The sequence below is a fragment of the Falco rusticolus genome, chromosome 7 (assembly GCF_015220075.1).
Source record: "Falco rusticolus isolate bFalRus1 chromosome 7, bFalRus1.pri, whole genome shotgun sequence".
Lineage (NCBI taxonomy): Eukaryota > Metazoa > Chordata > Aves > Falconiformes > Falconidae > Falco > Falco rusticolus.
Genome location: NC_051193.1, coordinates 36955130 through 36976387, shown reverse-complemented (window position 1 = coordinate 36976387; position 21258 = coordinate 36955130). Strand labels below are relative to the sequence as shown.

The 21258-nt window shown below is 40.6% G+C and overlaps 2 protein-coding genes across 4 annotated transcripts in view; both read left to right on the top strand.

Moving 5' to 3' along the window:
- PPP2R5C (protein phosphatase 2 regulatory subunit B'gamma) overlaps positions 1-6953 on the top strand; it is an 88925-nt gene extending 81972 nt beyond the window's left edge. For all 3 annotated transcript variants that reach the window (XM_037393448.1, XM_037393451.1, XM_037393450.1), the window contains 2 exons: positions 650-766; positions 4010-6953. In XM_037393448.1, coding sequence (XP_037249345.1) covers positions 650-766; positions 4010-4141 — 249 coding nt within the window. In that variant the 3' untranslated portion in view covers positions 4142-6953. The remainder of the gene's footprint in view (positions 1-649; positions 767-4009) is intronic.
- A 4581-nt stretch (positions 6954-11534) lies between these two features.
- The window catches only part of DYNC1H1 (dynein cytoplasmic 1 heavy chain 1), a 46065-nt gene continuing 36341 nt past the window's right edge, over positions 11535-21258 (top strand). The window contains exons 1-12 of the mRNA XM_037394230.1: positions 11535-11881; positions 14508-14595; positions 15156-15329; positions 15549-15804; positions 16700-16886; positions 17065-17336; positions 17474-17701; positions 18184-19260; positions 19548-19727; positions 20340-20489; positions 20741-20887; positions 21035-21175. Of these exons, the coding sequence (XP_037250127.1) occupies positions 11608-11881; positions 14508-14595; positions 15156-15329; positions 15549-15804; positions 16700-16886; positions 17065-17336; positions 17474-17701; positions 18184-19260; positions 19548-19727; positions 20340-20489; positions 20741-20887; positions 21035-21175 (3174 nt within the window). The 5' untranslated portion in view covers positions 11535-11607. The remainder of the gene's footprint in view (positions 11882-14507; positions 14596-15155; positions 15330-15548; positions 15805-16699; positions 16887-17064; positions 17337-17473; positions 17702-18183; positions 19261-19547; positions 19728-20339; positions 20490-20740; positions 20888-21034; positions 21176-21258) is intronic.

Here is a 21258-nt window from a genome sequence, read left to right as displayed (position 1 = left end):
AAAAGTGTGTGTTTATTTGTAAATGAATTTTGATTTCAAGACCACGTACACCTCATCTGAATTAAAATAGAATTCAAAATAGAGATTGCTGTACAGTAAGCTTTAGAGACTACACGGCTGTTTTTACAAGATCATTTTTTTTAATTTCTGAAAGACTTTTATGGCTGTTTTACTTTCTCAAGACAGAAAAGTGTAATATTTTGGTTTTAAAATACTCTAAATGTACATTAACCATATTTGGCCTTTTAACAGTATATATTCTCTTGCAACACAAAATTACACCAGAAAGTAAAATTACTGTGTTTCAGTTGCTACACTGTTCACAAATTATGACACAATGTATTGATAAGGTTTCAGATAAATGAGTGCCATAGTAGACATTCAGTACTGGCAAAATCTGAATATTTTAAAATTCAGTCTCAGATAATCAAAGCATATTTTATGTATTCTGACTGTATTTTTCAAAAGGACGTTTCTTACAAGTGAAATTTGAGTTCCATTTTTAAATGTATTAATTGGTGCCTGGAAGCATAAGGTATTTGAAGCTAAGCTCAAATGATTAATCATACCATTCAAATGCTCAAATACACGCTTAATATTTAGGTATTACTACTACGAATGATTATTTTAACACTTTGCGTTTTATTAGTACCCAACGTACAGTGACACGAGTTTGCTGAACAGTCCTGTTGCAATGGAAACAGATGGGCCTTTAATTGAAGATTTGCAGATGTTGAAAAAGACAGTGAAAGAAGAGGCTTGTCAGGTAAAGCCATATGAAGAGTAAAAGGAAAAAAAAAAGTAATTCATAATTTAGAGTACTTTAAATGACTTAATCATAGACATAAACTTGGGTTGTATTTTCAGCCCTGTAACCATGTATCACAGAGTAATAAACTTAATTAGAGCTGCTACTTTTAAGTGGTACTTTAGCAGCCAGGAATAAAGTGTTATATTTCTGGTGTCTTCTCTTTTGAAATTTATTCTATAGAAACTAATTTTCTTTTCACTTGGAAATAGCTTTTTTTGTCACAGTGGGAACAATGAACATTCTTTAAGGACAGTTAAAAATATGGCTATTATCTACCACATCATGTTCTATTCTCTATATAACAGTTTAGGTTTTTTCATAAGGAAAACTTGTATAAAATATAGTCAAAGTCTAGTAATGACATTTTTGTTTGCGTGTTATTCAGAGCCTTCTTAGTGGCTAAAGCTACTATTTTTTGAAAAAAATGTGTAAAGTGTGCATTTGTCTTGCCCACTCAAGAGTCTTCTTCCTCAGTCTACCCTCTGTCACAGTCCACTACCTGCTACAGGGCAAGGAGTCTTAAGGTCATTCCAGTCTTTTCATCTTTAGCTAATGCTTTGTAATTTTCAGGTGTTTTTTAATTTAACTTCAGTTAAGTGAAACTAGCATCCTGACATTCAAAGTTGAGATTTAAACTTGGAGCTCATGGAAGATGGAGAGGTGCCAGAGAGCACTGCAGTATCACTAAGATGTCTGGTCGCAATATCAATAATATGAATATCTCTAAATCCAGCAATGTTTAAGACCAGAGAAATTATCTGGAGCTGGAAAAACTGGTTGAGATCAAAGATAGTCAGTTAATTTGAACCAATGTATCAGACAAGAAATTTGATAAAAATAAGCATAAGGTCAACCTAACCTACATTACTTTCTTAAAATTCCAGGGTCATCATTCTGCAAGATTATATTTTATTTATTACTTGTTCTATGGCATTTTGGATGAAGGTCGAAATCAAAAGAAATTCTGGAATGCCACCAAGATATGCTCAGTGATTGCTGTTTTTTAAACACTTATCTCTGGAATGGAACCCTGTGCATTACACACAAATCTTGGTGGCTGAATTACACCCTGTCCAGGGCAATGAATGAGGGTAGCTTTCCCCTGAACGGGAATGCTAGTTAGAGCTGGTCAGTGAGGAGTACTGGGTTTATTGAAGTTTCTAAACCTCTGCCTTTCTTCAAACTTTGGGTTACTTAGCCAGGCCCAGGTAAATGGGGAGAGTTGCCTCCTTTCACTAGCTCCAGAACCTAGAACCAGTTCCTAGTGGATAAAGGTACAAGATAATTGATACTTGATACATATGAGATAATTAGCAAAAAAGCATACTGCTTAATCTTAAAGTTGTGTTGATGGTAGCGTCCATCTTTTACTATGCTATTTTCTAGCACATAACCATTTTCTCAAGACTTAGGAGACTTTGGTTCACTCTCCATCCTGGCCAGAGAGAAATAAAACTAATACCTCCCAACTCTGAGTGCTCTAACATCAGTTCCAGAAGAAGAGCAGCCGAAGTATGACTATATACTAGTATTCGGGGCAGGCAGTTAAGAAAAAAGTTCCCAGTCCAAGCTGCTGCAAGTGTTTGGGGATTTCAGCCAGTATTACACAGTGCAAACAGTAACGGCAACCCAAACTAAAACCAAGGAGCCTACCGAGGTCTGACCTTCTTTTCTACAAAGAATTCAAGAGCTATGGTGTTGGGGCTATATATAGCTTATTTGATAGTGTTCCAGCTGGAAAACGAGTGCATCGCACTCCTATGGATTAACTTAATTTCTGCCACCCCTCCCCAGTTTTTAGATAGGGGTGGGGATTAAAAAATTGTGCTAATGGAAAATAAACAAATTGTAAACTAAATAAAATCCTGCAACTTGTGTTGGAACTGTTCAAGCATTCCTTAGCTATCTCTCCCAAGTGCATGCTTTCCCACTTTTCCTTGCTAAAAAAGTATGCAAGAAGTAAATGAGATTATTAGAAGGATTATAAGGCTGTTTTTCGAAGACAGAGATCCTGTCCTAGCAGAGCTTATAGATTGGTTTGAAGCAGGAATTCTTATTAGAAAAACATAGAGAAATCTGTGAGAAGTATAAAGCTTGCAAGGAGATTGATAAATCTGGGTCACAAGGCAGGAAAAGGATTGATTGATTACGTATTAAGGTATTGCAGAAGGAAAGCTAGGTAGCATTCTTGCATCAGTCTTTGAGTGGATGCTGGAGAGACAGTTATATATCCCTTGCTAAGTACCATCGAAAATTGATGGTAAAAGAAGAGGTCTTACAGTTAGCGGTTTGGGGGGAAAAAAAAAAAAAAAAGCCAAATCAAAAGGACAGCTTATTTTCTTTTTAAATAAAACTTCAGAAGTGAACTATGTCAAGTTATCTATAGTTTCAGTGAAAACTCTGGTTTATCCCAGAGGTTAGCAATGCAGCAGGGTGTTCATACTGGAGAGGTGGTGGAATGACTGAGGAAAGTAGACCAGGAATTTTTTTCTGTACCAGACTATGTCAGTGATTATAGTGAATAGTCTTTGCTACAATAAAATTTGACGACCATAACTTGCTAACTTTTTGAACATGCTAGTAAATCAATGGCTAAGTAAAAGCCAATGAATTTTTCTAAGGACTTTTTTATAGAAGAACATGAATAAACATAATTAATCTAACAGGCAAATTACAGTAGGTGAGACAGACATGGGAACTATATAAAAACACCCTTATGTAGTTAGTTCAGAGGTATTTTGATAGGAATACAGTCTTTTTTTGAGAGGGCATTGATAAAAATAACAGCAGAACCTTAAATTTTCAGGTATGTGACTCATGCAGGTAATTAGAAGCACAGAGAAACTTTAAAATTATTTCTCTTGCATGTAGAGGCATACAAAATGAAAAATAAGTGAGAAGATAGAAGATAATTTTATTTTTAAAAATCGTATCAAGTGATAATCATGATAGTAATGTCATGATTGCCAATAGCTTAGAATTTCTTAGTTGTTTCTAATTTTTCCTCTTAGCAAAAAAAATGGTTTCCAGACTTGAACTGGGTAGCTGGTGGGTTAAAAAGAGGAGAAATTTATAAACTTTTTCCCCATAGGTTTTTAATTTGTTTTCCCATAAGTGAACATAGTGATGTGCAAGAAGTATTTTTAAATAATTGTTTATTAATTAATATTTTTGGCCAACTTTGTTCTATTATTTCAGGCACAGAAAGATCAGAAAAAAGATCGTCCTCTTGTGCGACGCAAGTCAGAACTGCCTCAGGATATCTATACCATGAAAGCCTTGGAATCACATTGCAGAGCTGATGAATTAATATCACATGACGGGCAATAAACTATTGCAGTGAAATATTATTTTGGAGGAACAGTTTTTTGGTGGGTTTTTTGTTTGGTTTTTTTTTCTGGACTCAGTTCTACAGTAGAACTTACTTTTTTGTGCCATACCAATCAGTTACCACAAAGTCAAAGCTTTCTTCAACCCAGTTCTGTAGGCAATAACTTAATAGAGTATGCAGCTCAAGATTAGTAGTTCAAACAATGGTAAATTACCTAATTCCATATGCAGAATATTGGGTTGACTATAATCAAGTGGACACAATTTCCTGGAGGTGTTATCATAGTACCAGCTGGCTGATAACATGCAGGTTTCATAGTCATATTTGAGAAAAGCATTTTGTGAACTCTTTCCATCTAAATAAATGAGTGACCAATAGTTGGTACTAATGATAAATGTGTGTTTTCAAAAGTAAAAGTATTTAAAATTTAAATATTAAACTTTTTCTAAGATTTCTCAACTTTACAGTTGTTTCCACATTATTGCTCTCTTGTAATATACCAGCAGTTTTGAAAATACAGTTATTCTTTCGTATTACAAAACATGGCTTACAACCTGGTAACTTTTCATGACAATCCTTAATCATCATTCCTTTCTAAGAATTCTGTAAATTTATTTCTCCTTTACTTAGGATAAAGATACATGTCTATATATACCATGTCCTAATACTTTATGTATATTTAAAGCCATATTTTCCAGTCTTTAGTGTATAATACAGCACCAGTATTCCAGATACAAACTGGTAGAAGAATTTTTCCTAAAATAAAAATTTGTTTACTATGACTGGGAATAGACTGAATATAAAACTTCATTTTCAGTTTTTTCAAGTCAGTAAAATAATCTTTCACTGTTTTCTCCCTTATCTGAGCTTTTAATACTCAGCATTTTTCTTGGGCTCTAGGAGTTCAATATTCTGTGGCAGATATTATGCGTAATTTCAGTTGCATCAGTTTTTATCTGAGAAATGAACATAACCTTTCAGGAAAGACAACATCACAAGCTTATTAAAATAGGAAAAAGAACAGATCCTTGAATTCCATTCTGCTTCTTTTGAAATGAGTCTAAGAGCTGAGGAGATAGTGACCATAATTTTACCGTGAAAATATTTTTTGTTGTTGTTGTAAAGAGCACATGTGCTGCAAATACACCTCACAAGTGAACTGAAAATGCATCTGAGTTGCTGAATATCTTCAAATGCTGCTATATATTCCACAAGATTACTTGCATGTAATGAGCTTTTTGTTGTAGATGGAAAAGCACGGGAGGAAAATCTCTTTTCAAATATAGTGCTTTGTCTTCAATATTTGATTTCTCTCAGGGTGGCCAGTATTTTGACTTACTTATCCTGCTTACAAGCTGTTTGAAATGTGTTCTGCTATTCTAAATGGGTGATTAGTTTCTTTCGTCTCTGGCAGTAACATGATATAACTTAATGTTTAATGTCTTGATGCATAAAAGAGATAAAAATGTGGCTTCTTTAAAAATAGTTTTGTTTTACTTTTTAAGGAAGTAAAACGTCTCCTGCATCCATTAAAAAAAAAAAAATGGCGCAAAGCAGACATTCGTAGTAACCTTGTGCAGATGTAGTGCCTGCTGTTTGTTGGTTGCATTTAACATTCAATTTCTGATACTGTTACGTTGTCTGTTGGAAGAAAATTGTGGGTGGTGAATATTGGCTTACAACAACTAAATTTAAAGACCAACCCAACCTTTAAGTGGAATGTCCACTGTGTCTGAAAACATTTCCTGTAAAACTTGAAAAAGAATATGCTTTACCATTAGGATAAACTATATTAAAACAGTTTAAAGATGCCTTCTCCTTTTGAGGGAAAAAGGGTGCTTTTTTAATTGTGTAAAGCAATGTCTATGTATTTTGATATACCATTGTTTGAACTTCCATCTTTAGCTGGTAGATTATCAGTTACCTTTGATTTTGGGTGTTCAGTATGTTTGTGCAAGAGGTTGCTGAAAGGAATTATGTTACCCAAGGAAAAAAAAGAACTGTATATCAATGTTTGATTGATTGTGTGATGCTCAACGTATAAGAACATCTTTCCCTGTCTAGATTTTATTTCTGTTCTTTATTGAAGATAAACATTCACCAAAAAGGGAAATATTGCAGTATTTTTTAAAGGCTTAAAGTTCACCATAAAGTCATCTTTGAAGTTTTGGGCAACTGAACATTTGCTTAGGCAATATTCCAAAATCTTTCACCACTAATGGTTTAGCATGTTTATTGTCAATATTTATATACTACTTATAATCCTGTACTAAACCATTCTAAAACTAATACATCCAAAATAAAAAGAAAAATTGAAGAATTTTGGTGACTGTTGTTCTTCATAAAGTTCTGTCTGACACCTTCCCCTGTTTTCCAAAATTACACCTGTATATCAGGAATGTCAAAAGTAATATTACAAGTGTCTTTTTAGTGTGGCTTTAGTATGGCTTCATTTTAATATTGTACATACATTGTACCTTGTTTTATGGTAATAAGTAATAAAAATGTAGACTTCATATTTTGTACAGAATTGTCCTATGTACAGAATAAAAAGTTCCTAGAAACAGCAAAAATAGGTAAGTGGCACAATTATTTTTCATTAGACAATATCTGTAACATTATGCGTTAGTGGAATGTTAAGTTCAAATGTACCTACATATTTTTTAACATTTTGTAATTCGATTTTTTGTTCTGGCATTGTTTCTGAAGAACTTCATACACCTGCCATTTAATATGCTTTTATCTAATTTTAAGACTTTAGGGAAAAAAAATGGTGTATTATATGGACAAATAAAGAACATGTGAATTTTACTTGCTCATCATGAAACTAAATTTAGCACAGGGCATTTGGGGGTGTGTTCAGATTGCCATTGTTGGCAGAATCCTCTGTACAAATTACAATAATACCATAAATTTCACAAAAGCAAAAAAAAAATAGAAAGGCCATTAGTAAAAAAAGCAGGAATAATGGATATTCAGTAAAAAAGCAGAACACTTTTAGAACAAGTGTCAGTACTGAAAGGAATCTGATAAATCTCCAATCTACAAATATGAAAGGCGCACCTTTCATACCATAATATTTTCCCCTGTAACACTTCTATATTGTCAGGCTTCAAGCAAAGTAGCCATAAAATCAAGGATTATAGTGTGGTAGGTGATGGTATGCGGTCAGGTGGCAAGGGTGTAGGAAAAAAGTCTTCAGTAGGAATTGTCAGCCTTCTGGAATCCATTAAAGTCTTCAAACAGACTGAGGAAATTAACTCACATAAAGCTGAGTTTCAGTAAGTGGTGGGTTTTGGGGGGGGGCGGGGGTGATGGGTGGGGGGTTGGAGTGCTGTTGTAAGCCTGTGGTCAGTATCTGACTACTGATGAGTTAGAAATGTAAGATTTGAGGTATAAATCAAGCCTTTGCATGCTGAAAGAAATAGTTTTCTACATGAGCTCAGAAGTAAACTCGTCACATGAGCTCCTAAGCTGAATTGTGAATCAAAAAGTAGATATTGGAACAACTGAGGGTTCAGTCATACAGTTTACAAAATCGGGGTCAAATGCCTCTCAAAATACGATGATTTAAAGTACTGACAGTAGTGATATTTTTCTACATAATCCCTTGCAGAGTTGCAAGCGTGTTCAGGAAGTGAACTTTAATCCTTTCTTTTTAAGGTTATTAAGCTCAGGAGCTTTGACCAGCAACTTTTTTTGGCATTGCTTGCTTGATTTGGCTTTTTCTAAGTGGAAAGGAAAGTGCTAGTGTAGCACAAGTATGCTTGTGTTTGGAAGTTTGTTGGTGTGCTGTATGGAAACTACTTTAGTACAAGTGTACATAAAGTGGAGAGCTATGATTCCAGGTTATTCCGAGCATTGTTCTGGATGCCATTATGGACCACCCACCTAAAAGTGGAGCATTTCTGCTCCTTGAGTCTTGTCCTTACTGTGCACAACGATTGTGGAGACTCTGACTGCATGTAGCTAATTAAGAAATTGCCATTCTAATTACTATATCACCATCTCTCTGGATTATGGTTTCTTTTATATGGTGAGACTTGGCTTGGGCTGTCTTTACCTTATGAAACAAAACTTTGATGTAGTTAAAAATTTTGTATGAAAAATTTCCCAAGGGAAGATCTACGGTGGAGCTAAAGAAGATAATACATTATTCCTTCCTCACATAATTGAAGAGCAGCATGACTGCAGCTGGCTTTCTCAGAACCCAGTCATACTGGGACTGCATTCGCTCCCGCACAGGTGGAGGACTGCACACACAAAACATGAAGTTTCATAAGCATCAGCCCTGTGGTGTTGAGAGAGGGCCTCCACTGTTCTGAGAAGGGTATTCACAATTGCCCCAAGCTATTTTAGGCTTTTTTGTGATCCAAAGGACCACAGTAAGGGGGTTCATGCAAGTGTAAAACCCTTGCCATAGTAATTTCTCTAGTACTCTGGCTGCAGAATTAGAGATGCAAGAGGATTAAAGATGGGAAAACAAGTGATTTGCTCTGATTTTTACTTGTTTGGGTTATTTGCTTTGGTTTCGGTCTCAAATACTTGCAAATCATTGTTAAATATAGGAAAAAGACAATCTTTGTTTCTGTTTGTTTTTTAATGAAGTTGTTTCTTTTATAACTTATGCAAAAGGTTTTCTGTCTACATATGTTGTATGGCATTTGCCAGGAGCAAATCTTTTCTGTCTTGACAAGTGCTAGTTCTTACTCTGATTCGCTGAAGTACTCATTTTTAGTTAAATTATAGGGGAAATGTGTCATACTGGCAAGCTTGTCTTTTGGATGGCTGATTTCAGTGGCTTCTCACATACTTATGAGAAGGGCCAGGTCCTCTGTGTATCCAAAAAAAGGGCATTCATAGTTAACTAGAGGTAGATCAAGGCAAATGATTTTTCACCGTGGTTGAGCAAGCTAAAGCCTTTTCTCTCCGTAGTCTTCAACTGAACATGAGAACTGCAAAAAGCTAGTCTGTCTTGTCTTTGCTTTGATTTCCTTTAACTTAATTTACATCTTCCCCTCCCTTTGGCTCAGTAGGTGAGGTGGAAGTGGTTAAAGGAATACAGTGTCTTATCTACATTGGCTTTTAGTTGCAGGTAGCCTAGCATTTAAACATCAGAATCCTAGACGTACTCTTTATACCATAGTGTATTGTTGCACATGGAATATTTCTGTTTTTAAAACCTACAGTAACATGAGACTTGGGGGGTTTGTGACCTTACTTTCTCTGCAATTCAGCAGCAGTGGTATAGAAATAATTACTTGAATTCATATTTGCTCTCTCTCCTGCTTTCTTCTCCTTACTTTCCTTGCTCATAGTTTTTTTCCTGGCAGCCATTTTACAGTAATAAATGCTGTATCTTGCTTTGTAAGCTACGCAGATTCTGTGACACTTTGGTGCAGCAGATGACAGCTGTTTAGAAGAATGAGCATGCTAGCACATGGAACCACAGCTTGAGCTAATCTCCTAAGAGAATCTGAGTTACACTCAAGGCATATCTAGGTTGCTTAAGAGCATTATCAGTGCTTTTAATGAGCATCCTGAGGGCTAGGGTGTTCATTTAACCTGTGGGGTTTGGGGTGCTTGGCCTATACAGACACACTGCATGGATGTAAGTAGATAATTCTCCCTCCATTGGAAAGCAGTCGGGCAGGACCAGGTATGGGGTAGCCTTTGTGGAATTCAGACAGCCTAGCAAAGGTAGCGCTTTTGGTTTTTTCATATGAAATGTAATCCTAAAATACAACTTGCGTGTAGAAGAATGATAGTGTGTGAGCAAACTACACTTCGGGGAAAAAATAGGTGAGGGTTGTATTAAACACTGCCTCAGTAACTATATTCTGTATGTATAATAGAGGAGTATCTACCACTATTTTTCTTCATTAAAAAAAAATAATTTGCCTTTCCAACAAGGCTAGGATGGGAGTGAAATGGTTTTGATCAGTTTTCTATGAACAATCTTGATCAGTTCTGGTGCTTGTGGTTGAAACCTGGTTGCTGAACAGACAAGGTTTGAGATTTGTATTACTTAAGAAATCAGTGTGTTTTTTTTCAAAGTTAAACCAGACTCCTAAACCCCTTAGGAACCTGCTTAAGCATAAGCATGCTTTTTTCCTGGTAGAAACAGGGGCTGGGCTATATGGCTGGGCTTTCTGGATTCCTGGTATCGTAGCTGGACAAACACACTTCAGTGCCAAGTTACGTGTGTGTAGTGGCTTACAGGTCAGGGCTTCCTTGTCAGGCAGGGTGTCCTACCCCAGCATCCTCGTGTCTTGTGCAGCGCATCTCTGAACAGACCCTGGGCCTGAGGGTCTCTGTGCGTTTGCCTGCGTATCCATCTGAGGAAATGGATGTGGGGTTCAGAGGCAGTTCTGTATGGTTCGGTTGCTTGTTTCTATTTTTAGGGAGACAACTCCTTTTCCACCTTCATATGAACAAAAACTGGAGTTTTCAGTCTGTGGGTCACCTTAGCAGCAGCAGGGTACTTCTTGGGAGTCAGTGGAGTTGCTCTGGAACTTCCCTGCCGCCTCCCCTCTCCCAGAAACATCCAAATACCAGCCAGGACCAGGGGGAGGGAGGGGACCAGCGTGGCCAAGGGGGAACGGAGTCGCCATCTCGGCAGCAGTGAGCTAAACCGAGAGCTGAGATCAAACACATACACTGGGATACAGCAGGCACATATGTGCCATCTATGAAAGATCTAAAGATTTTTTAAAAAGAAAGATTTTGAAGGAAAAATCTGCTGCTCGGCACTGTGCTTTCAGTCCCTTCTGTGTGCTTTATGTCCTAGGCTTTTGGGAAACGGTCTCACAGAAGACTGGGATTAATGGTTCGGGTGCTGGATTCATCGAAGTAAACAGGGGCGCGGGCGGGATGAGCTGGGTGTACACAGGGTGTACAAAGCACTCATGGCAAAAGGGGGGGGGGGGGGGGCGGTTGCCCTTCCCGGAGAAGCTGTGTCATCAGCCCCTGATGGTGATGAGGGAGCAGGCCTGCTGCTTTCTTTCTGAAGGGCAAAATGTCATTTGTGCTACCTGTTCTTATGGCTTATGGCTTTATTTTTCACACGGAATACGCATTTTCTTTGGGCGAGTGAGGCCCTGCAGTGGCAGGACAGGCCTCGCCTGGGCTGTGCTGCCAGGCCGCAGGGGGCAGCGACGCGGGGGCGGTTTGTCCCTCTCTCTCCCTGCTCAGCCCCCAGGAGCTCAGCCGCCGCGCTCGCCTCCCGCCAGCGATCGCAGGAACAAGCCCCCTGCTACACGCGGGCGGGCGGGGCCGCCGCGGCCGCATTGCGGGGCTGCCGGGCGGCGGGCAGGGCCGGCGCGGGAGCCGCCCCCGGGGCGGGGTGGGGCGGGGCCGCCCTTCCCAGGCTGCCCGGTGGGGCGCGGCGCCGCTCGCAGCGCGGCGGGCGGGCCAGTGCCGGGGCGGGCGGAGCGCGGCACGCCTGCTGCGGTCCCTGCTCGGTATGTCCGACTCCGGCGGCGGCGGCGGGGGCGGCGGCCCCGGCGGCGAGGAAGGCGGCATGGAGGTGTCGGGCTCGGCGGTGCAGAACGTGGCCGACGTGTCGGTGCTGCAGAAGCACCTGCGCAAGCTGGTGCCGCTGCTGCTGGAGGACGGCGGCGAAGCGCCGGCGGTGCTGGAGGCGGCGCTGGAGGAGAAGGGCGCCGTGGAGCATATGCGCAAGTTCCTCTCCGACCCGCAGGTCCACACGGTGCTGGTGGAGCGCTCCACCCTCAAAGGTGAGGCCGGCGCCGGGCGGCGGCCGCGCTACCAAGATGGCGGCGGTGCCCGCCGCGAGCCGCCGCCCTGCCGCGGGGTGGGAGGGGCCGCCGCGCTCCCCCGCCCGGCCGAGGGGCTGCGGGGCCCCCGCCTCACGCACGGCCCCGCTCGGGGGGCGCCGGCCCGCAGCGCTGCGGCGCGGCCCGGGGCTGGCACTGCGCGGGCGGGCGCTCCGAGGGGCGCGCTCTTAGGCGAGGGCGGCGGCCGCGAGGGCCCGCATCAGCGGGCGGCCCCGCATGGCCCGGCGGGCCCGGTGCGCGTTGTCCGGCGGGCGGGGGCTCCGTGCGCCGCCAGTGTAGCCGCGCCGTCAGGGGGCTGCAGGCGCTCCCTGCGGCGGCTCCGTTCTGCTGCGGAAATGGCCGCCTTGGCAAGGCCGGCAGCCGGCCTGGAACACAACAAACTTAAAGAAAACACCCAAAACCCTGGAGAAAATTAAAAAAAAACCAAACGCAAAACCCAGTGGAATAGGCCGGTAAAAGGCGTTGCGCTACGGCCAGTTAGCGAGGCTGCAAAGGGCGTAACTGCGGGCGTAGGCCCTGCGGCGGCTGTGTTGGGTGTGCGGGGCCTGGTGGCCACGGCGCCCGGAAACCTCAAACGCTGCGTGAAATACTGCGGCAAAACTGGCACCGGCCTGGAAAAACATCTCTGCTACTTACCTGCCGCTGTCACCCAGTCTGTCCGTTTCGAAAATGGCTTTATACTGCCAAGAAATCCCTTGCTGAACAGGCACTTGCTGTCACGGGATCCAGCCTAACGGACAATAATAAAATATATCTAGATTTCATTAATAACAGACTCTTATTATAAAACAAGACCTGCAGCTTGTATATGGCTATGTGCCTGCCAGTCTGAGCTTGCAAAATTTTAATAAACCTCTGGATCTCTGCCCCCGGTGCACTGTTGGTTCGGTGCCGGTGGATGTACATCAGGTGTTGCTCCCATCACCTCATACAGCATTATTTAACACGGCAGCAGCCCCAGGGTAAGGTACGGGACATGCCCTGCAGTTACTGTACACTGAGGGGGACATGAAGAAGGTTCTTCCGCTCGCTGTCTATTCACTGTGAACTTAAAGTGTTGCTTAAAATACCCCTTTGCTGATCTTACGCTTATTTCCACTGATTATTCTCCTTCCTCTTCCAAAGCATGAGACATCTTTTTTTGCAGGGATATCAGTAGAATTTCCTGGGGGGGGAAACCCCAACAATCTGTGTGAATTCATGCTTCAGCGTTTAACAAAAATTAAAGAAAATCCATTGGATGCTAATGGATTGTGGAGATGATTTCTAAATTTCCTTTTTGTCAGTCTCATGAGGTCGGATGGCCTTTGTTCGGGTTGGAAGTAATGAAGGATAGTGGTGATCAGTTAGCTCCAGGCTTGTCACATAGATATTGTTATATGCGTATGGTTAAAAATGAATTGAGATACTTACTACATGTTCTAGAAGCCGAGTACAATTTACTATTGGCAGAAGGGATTTCCATCAATGTCTTTTGGTTTAATAGCAGTCATTTGGGAAAAAATTAATTGAGATACATACTACATGTTCTAAAAGCCGAGTACTAATTTACTATCAGCAGAAGGGATTTCCATCAATGTCTTGGTTTAATAGCAGTTATTTGGGAAGAGTGGATTTTCTGATTGACAACCGGTCTTCAGACTTAACAGATTCAGATCCTCCAGCAGCAATGGAGATGCAGTTTTCTCTGACACTATTAAAAACAATTTGTGCATGGACTAGATGGTATGAAGTAAATTGTTGATTACAAATACAATAAAACGGAAGCTATATTTCTGAGTAACGAAAACTGCTATGTGGTGTCATTCTAGCTAAGCCTGCCAACAGCTTTCCTATGGGTTCCTGTGGTGTCTAGTGCAGTGTTGTTTTGTGATCAGACTTACAGTGCTCGGGATCACAAACGTCACACCCTAAGGTTGTGTCTTCTATGAAGCACCAAATGAAATGAATGAGAGTCCACTGTAATGTGCCCAGTCAGTGTGTCCCCCAGCAGGGAGTAACCTGCACAGAATCACTGCATTGCAGCACAACTGCCTGCATCCCCAGCAATTACATCATCTGTGATACATTGGCTGGAGTGATGCCTGAGTACTTCCCACGGCTTGAGTTTTTGTTTTGTCGGAAGATTTTTTTGTCCAGAGATGTAATTTCCAAATCACTTCCAAAGAAAAAGTCTGAAAATAAACAAAGCAAACTTTAAAAGAAAACAGCTTTAGCAGCTGCCTAAAGGTCTCACTGAAGTGTAGTTATCCTGGCAGCATATCTCTACAGGTCGATGTGCATTCTGTATTGCAGAAGGTTTGGCTTTCAGAATGTGAATTATAATTTGCTTGTTGTAATGTTTTATCATTTTTTATAGCAACCTAGAAAAGTTCATGGAGTTTTGATAAAAAACAGTGAACCCACTCTCAATCTGAATCTGGGGGATATTACAAAGCTAAATTTAACTTCATTCAGTTAATTAAGGTTGGTGTAGAAATTAAAAGTTAGAAAATAGCCTGATAATAACAGAAGATGGTTAAGAGAGTGGAAAAAGAAAATTTATTATGTGGCATATTTCTTGCAGAGGACGTGGGAGATGAAGGAGAAGAGGAAAAAGAGTTCATTTCCTACAGTATCAGCACTGACATTCATTATGGAATAAAATCAAACAGGTGAGTTAGTAAAATAGATCTTGACATTTCTGCCCTATGGATGCAAAACCTACACAAGCAGATTTACCTACTTTACCTACAAATTTACCTCCGTTTTACCTAGTGCTTCATGCAGTGTTTTTATTCAGGTGGAGTAATAGCTTGTCAAGGTGGACCTCTGATAAAACAAGGGTGTGTCACGAGGCTGAGGCAAATGGATTTAGGATTTTAGCTCTGAAATGTGACATACACAACTTGGGTTTGATAATCATTGGTCATGTCTGACTCGTAAATATTTATCACCTTAATACGTATTTGACTGAAGCTGCATCAGATGTGTGCCTCTTAAGTGTGCCCATATTGCAGAGTCCTTTTTGATAGCAAAGTTTGATTACTGAAGTGTGAAGATGTATTTATGGGAAGACTTGTGTTCAGGTCTCTTAGAAGAAAGATTATGAAGTGTGATGGTGCAGGTTAGCATTTGACTTCTGTGAGCTAAACCTGCAGTCAGATTAAAGCTGTTCTAACTGTCGCTTCAGTTCCCAGACGTTGAGTGGGTAACCCTTTTCTCTGTTCTGCAGCCTGGCATTCATTAAGCGTACACCAGTGATTGATGCTGACAAACCAGTGTCTTCCCAGCTGAGGGTGCTCACTCTCAGTGAAGATTCTCCATATGAAACACTGCACTCTTTCATTAGCAATGCTGTTGCTCCATTTTTCAAGTCCTACATCAGAGAATCTGGCAAAGCAGACAGGTAATGCTGTATAAATGCTGCACTTCAAGCTAATGAATTTAAGTGTTTAATGAAAAATATAACAGTGACTGTTCAAAGCAAGTCATGTGGAATTGTTTTAAGTACACAGTTGCATATGATGCTGTTGCTGACTATGGGGAAGTAGTTCAGGTGGCTTTGAATGTGTTGTGTATGGTTTTTGATTTGGCTTCTTATGTGAAAACATCTGTGCTTTTTCAGGGATGGAGATAAGATGGCTCCTTCAGTTGAGAAAAAGATTGCAGAACTTGAAATGGGCCTCTTGCATCTGCAGCAGAATATTGAAATTCCAGAGATCAGCCTGCCAATTCATGCAACCATTACTAATGTTGCCAAGCAGTGTTACGAGCGTGGAGAAAAACCAAAGGTTACAGATTTTGGTGAGAAGGCTGAGGATCCGTTATTCCTGAATCAGCTACAGTCTGGTGTCAACCGCTGGATTAGAGAAATACAAAAGGTAAAAGAAAGAAGAAAACCAACCACCAAGTGGGAGACTATGTGATAAGAACTTCTGTGTAGTACTGTGTGTCTTCCTCACAGTTTTAACTGTTAGGACAGTGCTCTGTGCAGGCTACTCTGAAGAACTGAGACCAGTTTTCTGAGTCACCAGAGATGCTAGTCTAAATTAGACTAACTATAGGCTAAACTAAGCCTAATGTAGAGGCCAGTCTAAATTGTTTTACAAGTAGCTGAGAGCATGACTATTTTATCTCTATTGTAATAGACTCAAGTAACTGGCAGTAACATGGTGAATTTTTTAACTATTCTTCAAATCTTTACAGCAGGTTGAGAGAAACGGGACTTGTTCATTTGTTTTGTCAGTTCCTCAGGTGCATCCACAACCACTTCAGTACAGTTGCTCCAGTCCTGTCTTGTACTCCTGCCTGTTTTCAAAAGAGCTCTGCTGTTCTGCAGTTACTCAGAAATAGCATCTCAGATACTATTATGACTTTTTTTCCTCCATGGGCACAGTAAACACCTACTGCTCATGGAACAGTGGTGGCTTTTCTTACTCCAGAGCATAAAACGTTGGTTTCCTTGCTTGGCTCATCTGTCATTAACCAGACTGCAGGTAGTGAGCAAGAAAATGGACCAATAACCTTTTTAGACTATGCTGAAGATGTTACATGAGGGTCCTAAAACCAACTTTGAGGACCACTGGAATTAAATTTTGACTCTTGTTGCACTGCAGTTCCTACACTTGTCACAGAATGAGTGCCAAAACTGTTTGAGGTTGGCTTATTAAAACCTAGATGTTATGTTTTTCAATTACACTTAGTAACAGAATGAGTTTTTACAGTTGGAGTATTTAAATTAAATGCTTTTCCTCCATCATCACTCTTACTTTTAAGGTGACCAAATTAGATCGAGATCCTGCATCAGGCACTGCGTTACAGGAGATAAGCTTCTGGTTAAATTTGGAACGGGCTCTGTATCGCATTCAGGAAAAACGTGAAAGCCCAGAAGTTCTTCTGACTCTGGATATTCTAAAACATGGCAAACGTTTTCATGCAACTGTCAGCTTCGATACAGACACAGGTAAAATGTCTCTTCAATAAAATTTTTCACAAGTGTCCTACAGAAGTTGAGCTGTTACAAAACTTGAACATTGTGGTACAAAGGAGAATGCTGTTCAGAGTAATCTTGGTCTAGTTAAGCTACGGATTTGATTAATGAAATGGAAAGTGATATTCAAAATCTTTTCTATTACATTTAGGTCTAAAACAGGCTCTGGAAACCGTGAATGACTATAATCCACTGATGAAAGACTTTCCACTGAATGATTTGCTGTCTGCTACCGAGCTGGACAAAATAAGGCAGGCCCTTGTTGCAATATTTACCCATTTGAGAAAAATCAGAAACACAAAATACCCAATCCAGAGGGCATTGCGTTTAGTGGAGGCTATTTCAAGAGATCTGAGCTCTCAGCTTCTTAAAGTGTTGGGAACCAGAAAACTGATGCATGTTGCCTATGAAGAATTTGAAAAGGTATGTTCATGGTTTTGCAACGCTGGTGGCTGTATTTTTGCATTGTGGCACTGGGAGCTGTATTTTTGCATTGAATAGTGACTTTCAGGAAGCATTTAATTTGGGAGCTAAAGTTCCTGTTCTAAAACTCTCTTCAGGTAATGGTTGCGTGCTTTGAAGTATTCCAAACTTGGGATGATGAGTATGAGAAGCTACAAGTTCTGCTGAGAGATATTGTGAAAAGAAAAAGGGAAGAGAACCTGAAGATGGTGTGGCGTATCAATCCTGCTCATAGGAAACTCCAAGGTCGCCTTGATCAGATGAGGAAATTCAGGCGTCAGCATGAGCAGCTGAGGGCAGTTATTGTGAGAGTCTTGCGACCTCAGGTACTGCTCTTGGTCATCATCACACAGAAAATCTGTGTGGCTTCTTCAAGAGTGTTCACTGTTGCTTTAAAAAGTTACTGACACAAAACTAATGTTACATTTGGATTTGCTGTCTGATTACAAAGTCAGTCTAGTTTTGAACCCTCGCCAATAGGTTTAGCTTCTGTTCTGACGTACATGACCTATTGCGTGACCATGCTCCTGTGAGTAGACACAGCAAGTCCAGACATAACATGGAGATTAATAAGCATGTAAATACTCGAGCTTGGCTAAACCACAATGGAAAATGAGATTATGCTGCACAGTAGTGGAAGTTTGTGAAGTAACTGTTGCCCCATTCCTAGTAGAAACTTAAATCTGAAACACGACTGAAAGTTTGTTAAGGATTTGGTACTAATTCGTAGGGGGTTTTGCAATGTTTGTTAGAACAGTAGCTGTTTGTCGGTAGATTTTGAACTTGCTAAACTGTGATTCTAATGCAGGTAACTGCTGTTGCCCAGCAAAATCAAGGAGAGGTACCTGAACCACAGGATATGAAAGTAGCAGAAGTCCTTTTTGATGCTGCTGATGCTAATGCGATTGAAGAAGTCAATCTTGCTTATGAGAATGTTAAGGAAGTAGATGGACTAGATGTTTCCAAAGAAGGTACAGAAGCCTGGGAGGCAGCAATGAAACGATATGATGAAAGAATTGATAGAGTTGAAACACGAATAACTGCCCGTTTGAGAGACCAGCTTGGTACAGCAAAGAACGCCAATGAAATGTTCAGAATCTTCTCTCGGTTTAATGCCTTGTTTGTCAGACCTCACATTCGCGGTGCCATTCGTGAATACCAAACGCAATTGATCCAGCGTGTAAAAGATGATATTGAGTCTCTTCATGACAAATTTAAAGTACAATACCCACAAAGTCAAGCTTGTAAAATGAGTCATGTCCGTGACTTGCCTCCTGTGTCTGGGTCTATAATTTGGGCAAAACAGATTGACAGACAGCTCACCGCTTACATGAAGCGGGTTGAGGATGTCCTTGGCAAAGGCTGGGAGAACCATGTAGAAGGTCAGAAGCTAAAGCAGGATGGAGATAGCTTTCGCATGAAGCTCAATACTCAGGAGATCTTTGATGACTGGGCAAGAAAAGTTCAGCAACGCAACCTTGGTGTGTCTGGTCGGATTTTCACCATTGAAAGCACTCGTGTTAGAGGTCGAACTGGAAACGTCCTGAAACTGAAAGTCAACTTCCTCCCAGAAATAATTACACTTTCAAAAGAAGTTCGGAACCTGAAGTGGCTTGGTTTCCGTGTTCCACTAGCAATTGTCAACAAAGCTCACCAAGCAAACCAGCTCTATCCATTTGCTATTTCTCTCATTGAAAGTGTCCGTACATATGAACGAACATGTGAGAAAGTAGAAGAGCGCAATACTATCTCACTTCTGGTTGCTGGCTTGAAGAAAGAGGTGCAGGCTTTGATTGCAGAAGGAATTGCACTTGTGTGGGAATCATACAAACTTGATCCATACGTACAGCGCTTAGCCGAGACGGTCTTCAGTTTCCAGGAAAAGGTTTGTTTTATCTTAAAAATTCTGCAAAATTGTTACATTTATGCTTCAGTAATGTGTGGTTAACCAAAAGTGGAATTGGATAGCAGATGCCTTGTTCTGTAGCTCTTTGGTGAAGTAGCTGATGGAGTTGACACAAATTGGCCAGCCAAATAGATCTGTTGGTACTATTAAAATTGATAGACTTGATGCATTTGAAGAAAGAGAAATGACTAAACATACTGTGTAATTATGGTTGCCTCTGTCTAACCTGTCAAACTAAACATCTCATCTTTCCTAAACCATTTTAGGTGGATGATCTGCTCATTATCGAAGAGAAAATAGACCTGGAAGTGAGATCATTAGAAACATGCATGTATGATCACAAGACTTTCTCCGAAATCTTGAACAGGGTTCAGAAAGCTGTGGATGACTTAAATCTTCATTCATATTCAAATTTGCCAATCTGGGTCAATAAGTTGGATATGGAGGTAGGTTTGAGACCAAGGAGTAGTATGTATTTAGAGGAAACGTTTTAGTTGGGTGCAAAATGTCTTTTGATTATACGCTTCTTAATCACCAGGGAGAATTCTGTCCCCATTCTCTGAAAAATTTAGTGTTTTCTGTATGCAGAAGATTCAAGACCTGTTTGTCTTTAGCTGTTGACTTTTGGGATCAATTAATTCAAGGGGAGTTTTGTCTTTTAAAGAAAATAGTTTGCTGTAGATTGACTGCCTAGAAAGGTGCTGGGGACTGAGGTAGATAAAGGGTGGTGCAAATTTGCTATGCTGGTAGCAAAGACTTACTGCCTTCATATTGTTTGGTTCTGCCTATTGAGATAAGTGTCAGGTTATTGGCTAGGCCAACTTCAAAGCAGTTAAAAAATGTTTTAATTCCATTGAAGTCCATGGGGACAGGAGCAGCTTTGAATTGATACTCAGTTTAAATTTATCAAAACTCCTAAACCTCTTCAAATAATTGCTAAAAGTGCACTTGGTTTTTTGAGGCCTCGTAGTTTTCCTGGTATCAGAGTATTTTGGTAGCAGAGATCTTTATGCAGTGAATATGCAGCTTTTTCCTCTAATGTGGCTTGCTTTCTTTAGATTGAAAGAATCCTGGGTGTTCGTTTGCAAGCTGGGTTGAGGGCCTGGACCCAAGTTCTTCTTGGACAAGCAGATGACAAAGCGGAAGTTGACATGGATACAGATGCTCCTCAAGTGAGCCATAAGCCTGGTGGCGAACCCAAGATCAAAGTAAGTTTTGTTATGGGGTTATTTTGTTGGGTTTTTTCATTATTGTCAATTACTTAACGCAAGAATTACACCTGGCACTTTACATGGGAGATAAGTATTTCTTCTGCATCTGGTTTTGGAGGAATACTTGCCTTGCCCCGTTTAAGTGCGCATTTGTTCCTCAAAACTGTGTGCTTCTTCCTGAAGTCCAAAATTGTTTACATGCAGTAGTGTCTGCCAGTAAAACTTGAGTATGTTTACTTTTTCTGCAGAACATTGTGCATGAACTAAGAATAACTAATCAGGTGATATACTTGAATCCGCCAATTGAAGAGTGTAGATACAAACTTTATCAAGAAATGTTTTCTTGGAAGATGGTAATCCTGTCACTACCAAGAATTCAAAGTCAGAGATACCAGGTAAGTATAAAGAAGCTGTATCTAAGTCTGAGCAATCATTTTCACTTTGCAATTAATTGTGCTTGATTATCTTAGCGTGTTCCTCTAGGAATTAGTCTGAGTGCCCTAGAAATTAATGTGTATCACATGTATAATTGTGGTTATTAGGTCGGAGTGCATTATGAGCTGTCTGAGGAAGAGAAATTCTATCGTAATGCTTTGACAAGGATGCCAGATGGCCCCGCTGCTCTGGAGGAGTCATACTCTGCTGTCATGGGAATTGTGACTGAAGTGGAACAGTATGTCAAGGTAGGAGGCTGACACCACGTGATGCTACAACTAAAATGAATGTGGGCTTTTCTCCCAGTTTTCAGGGGGTTGGGGGGATGCAT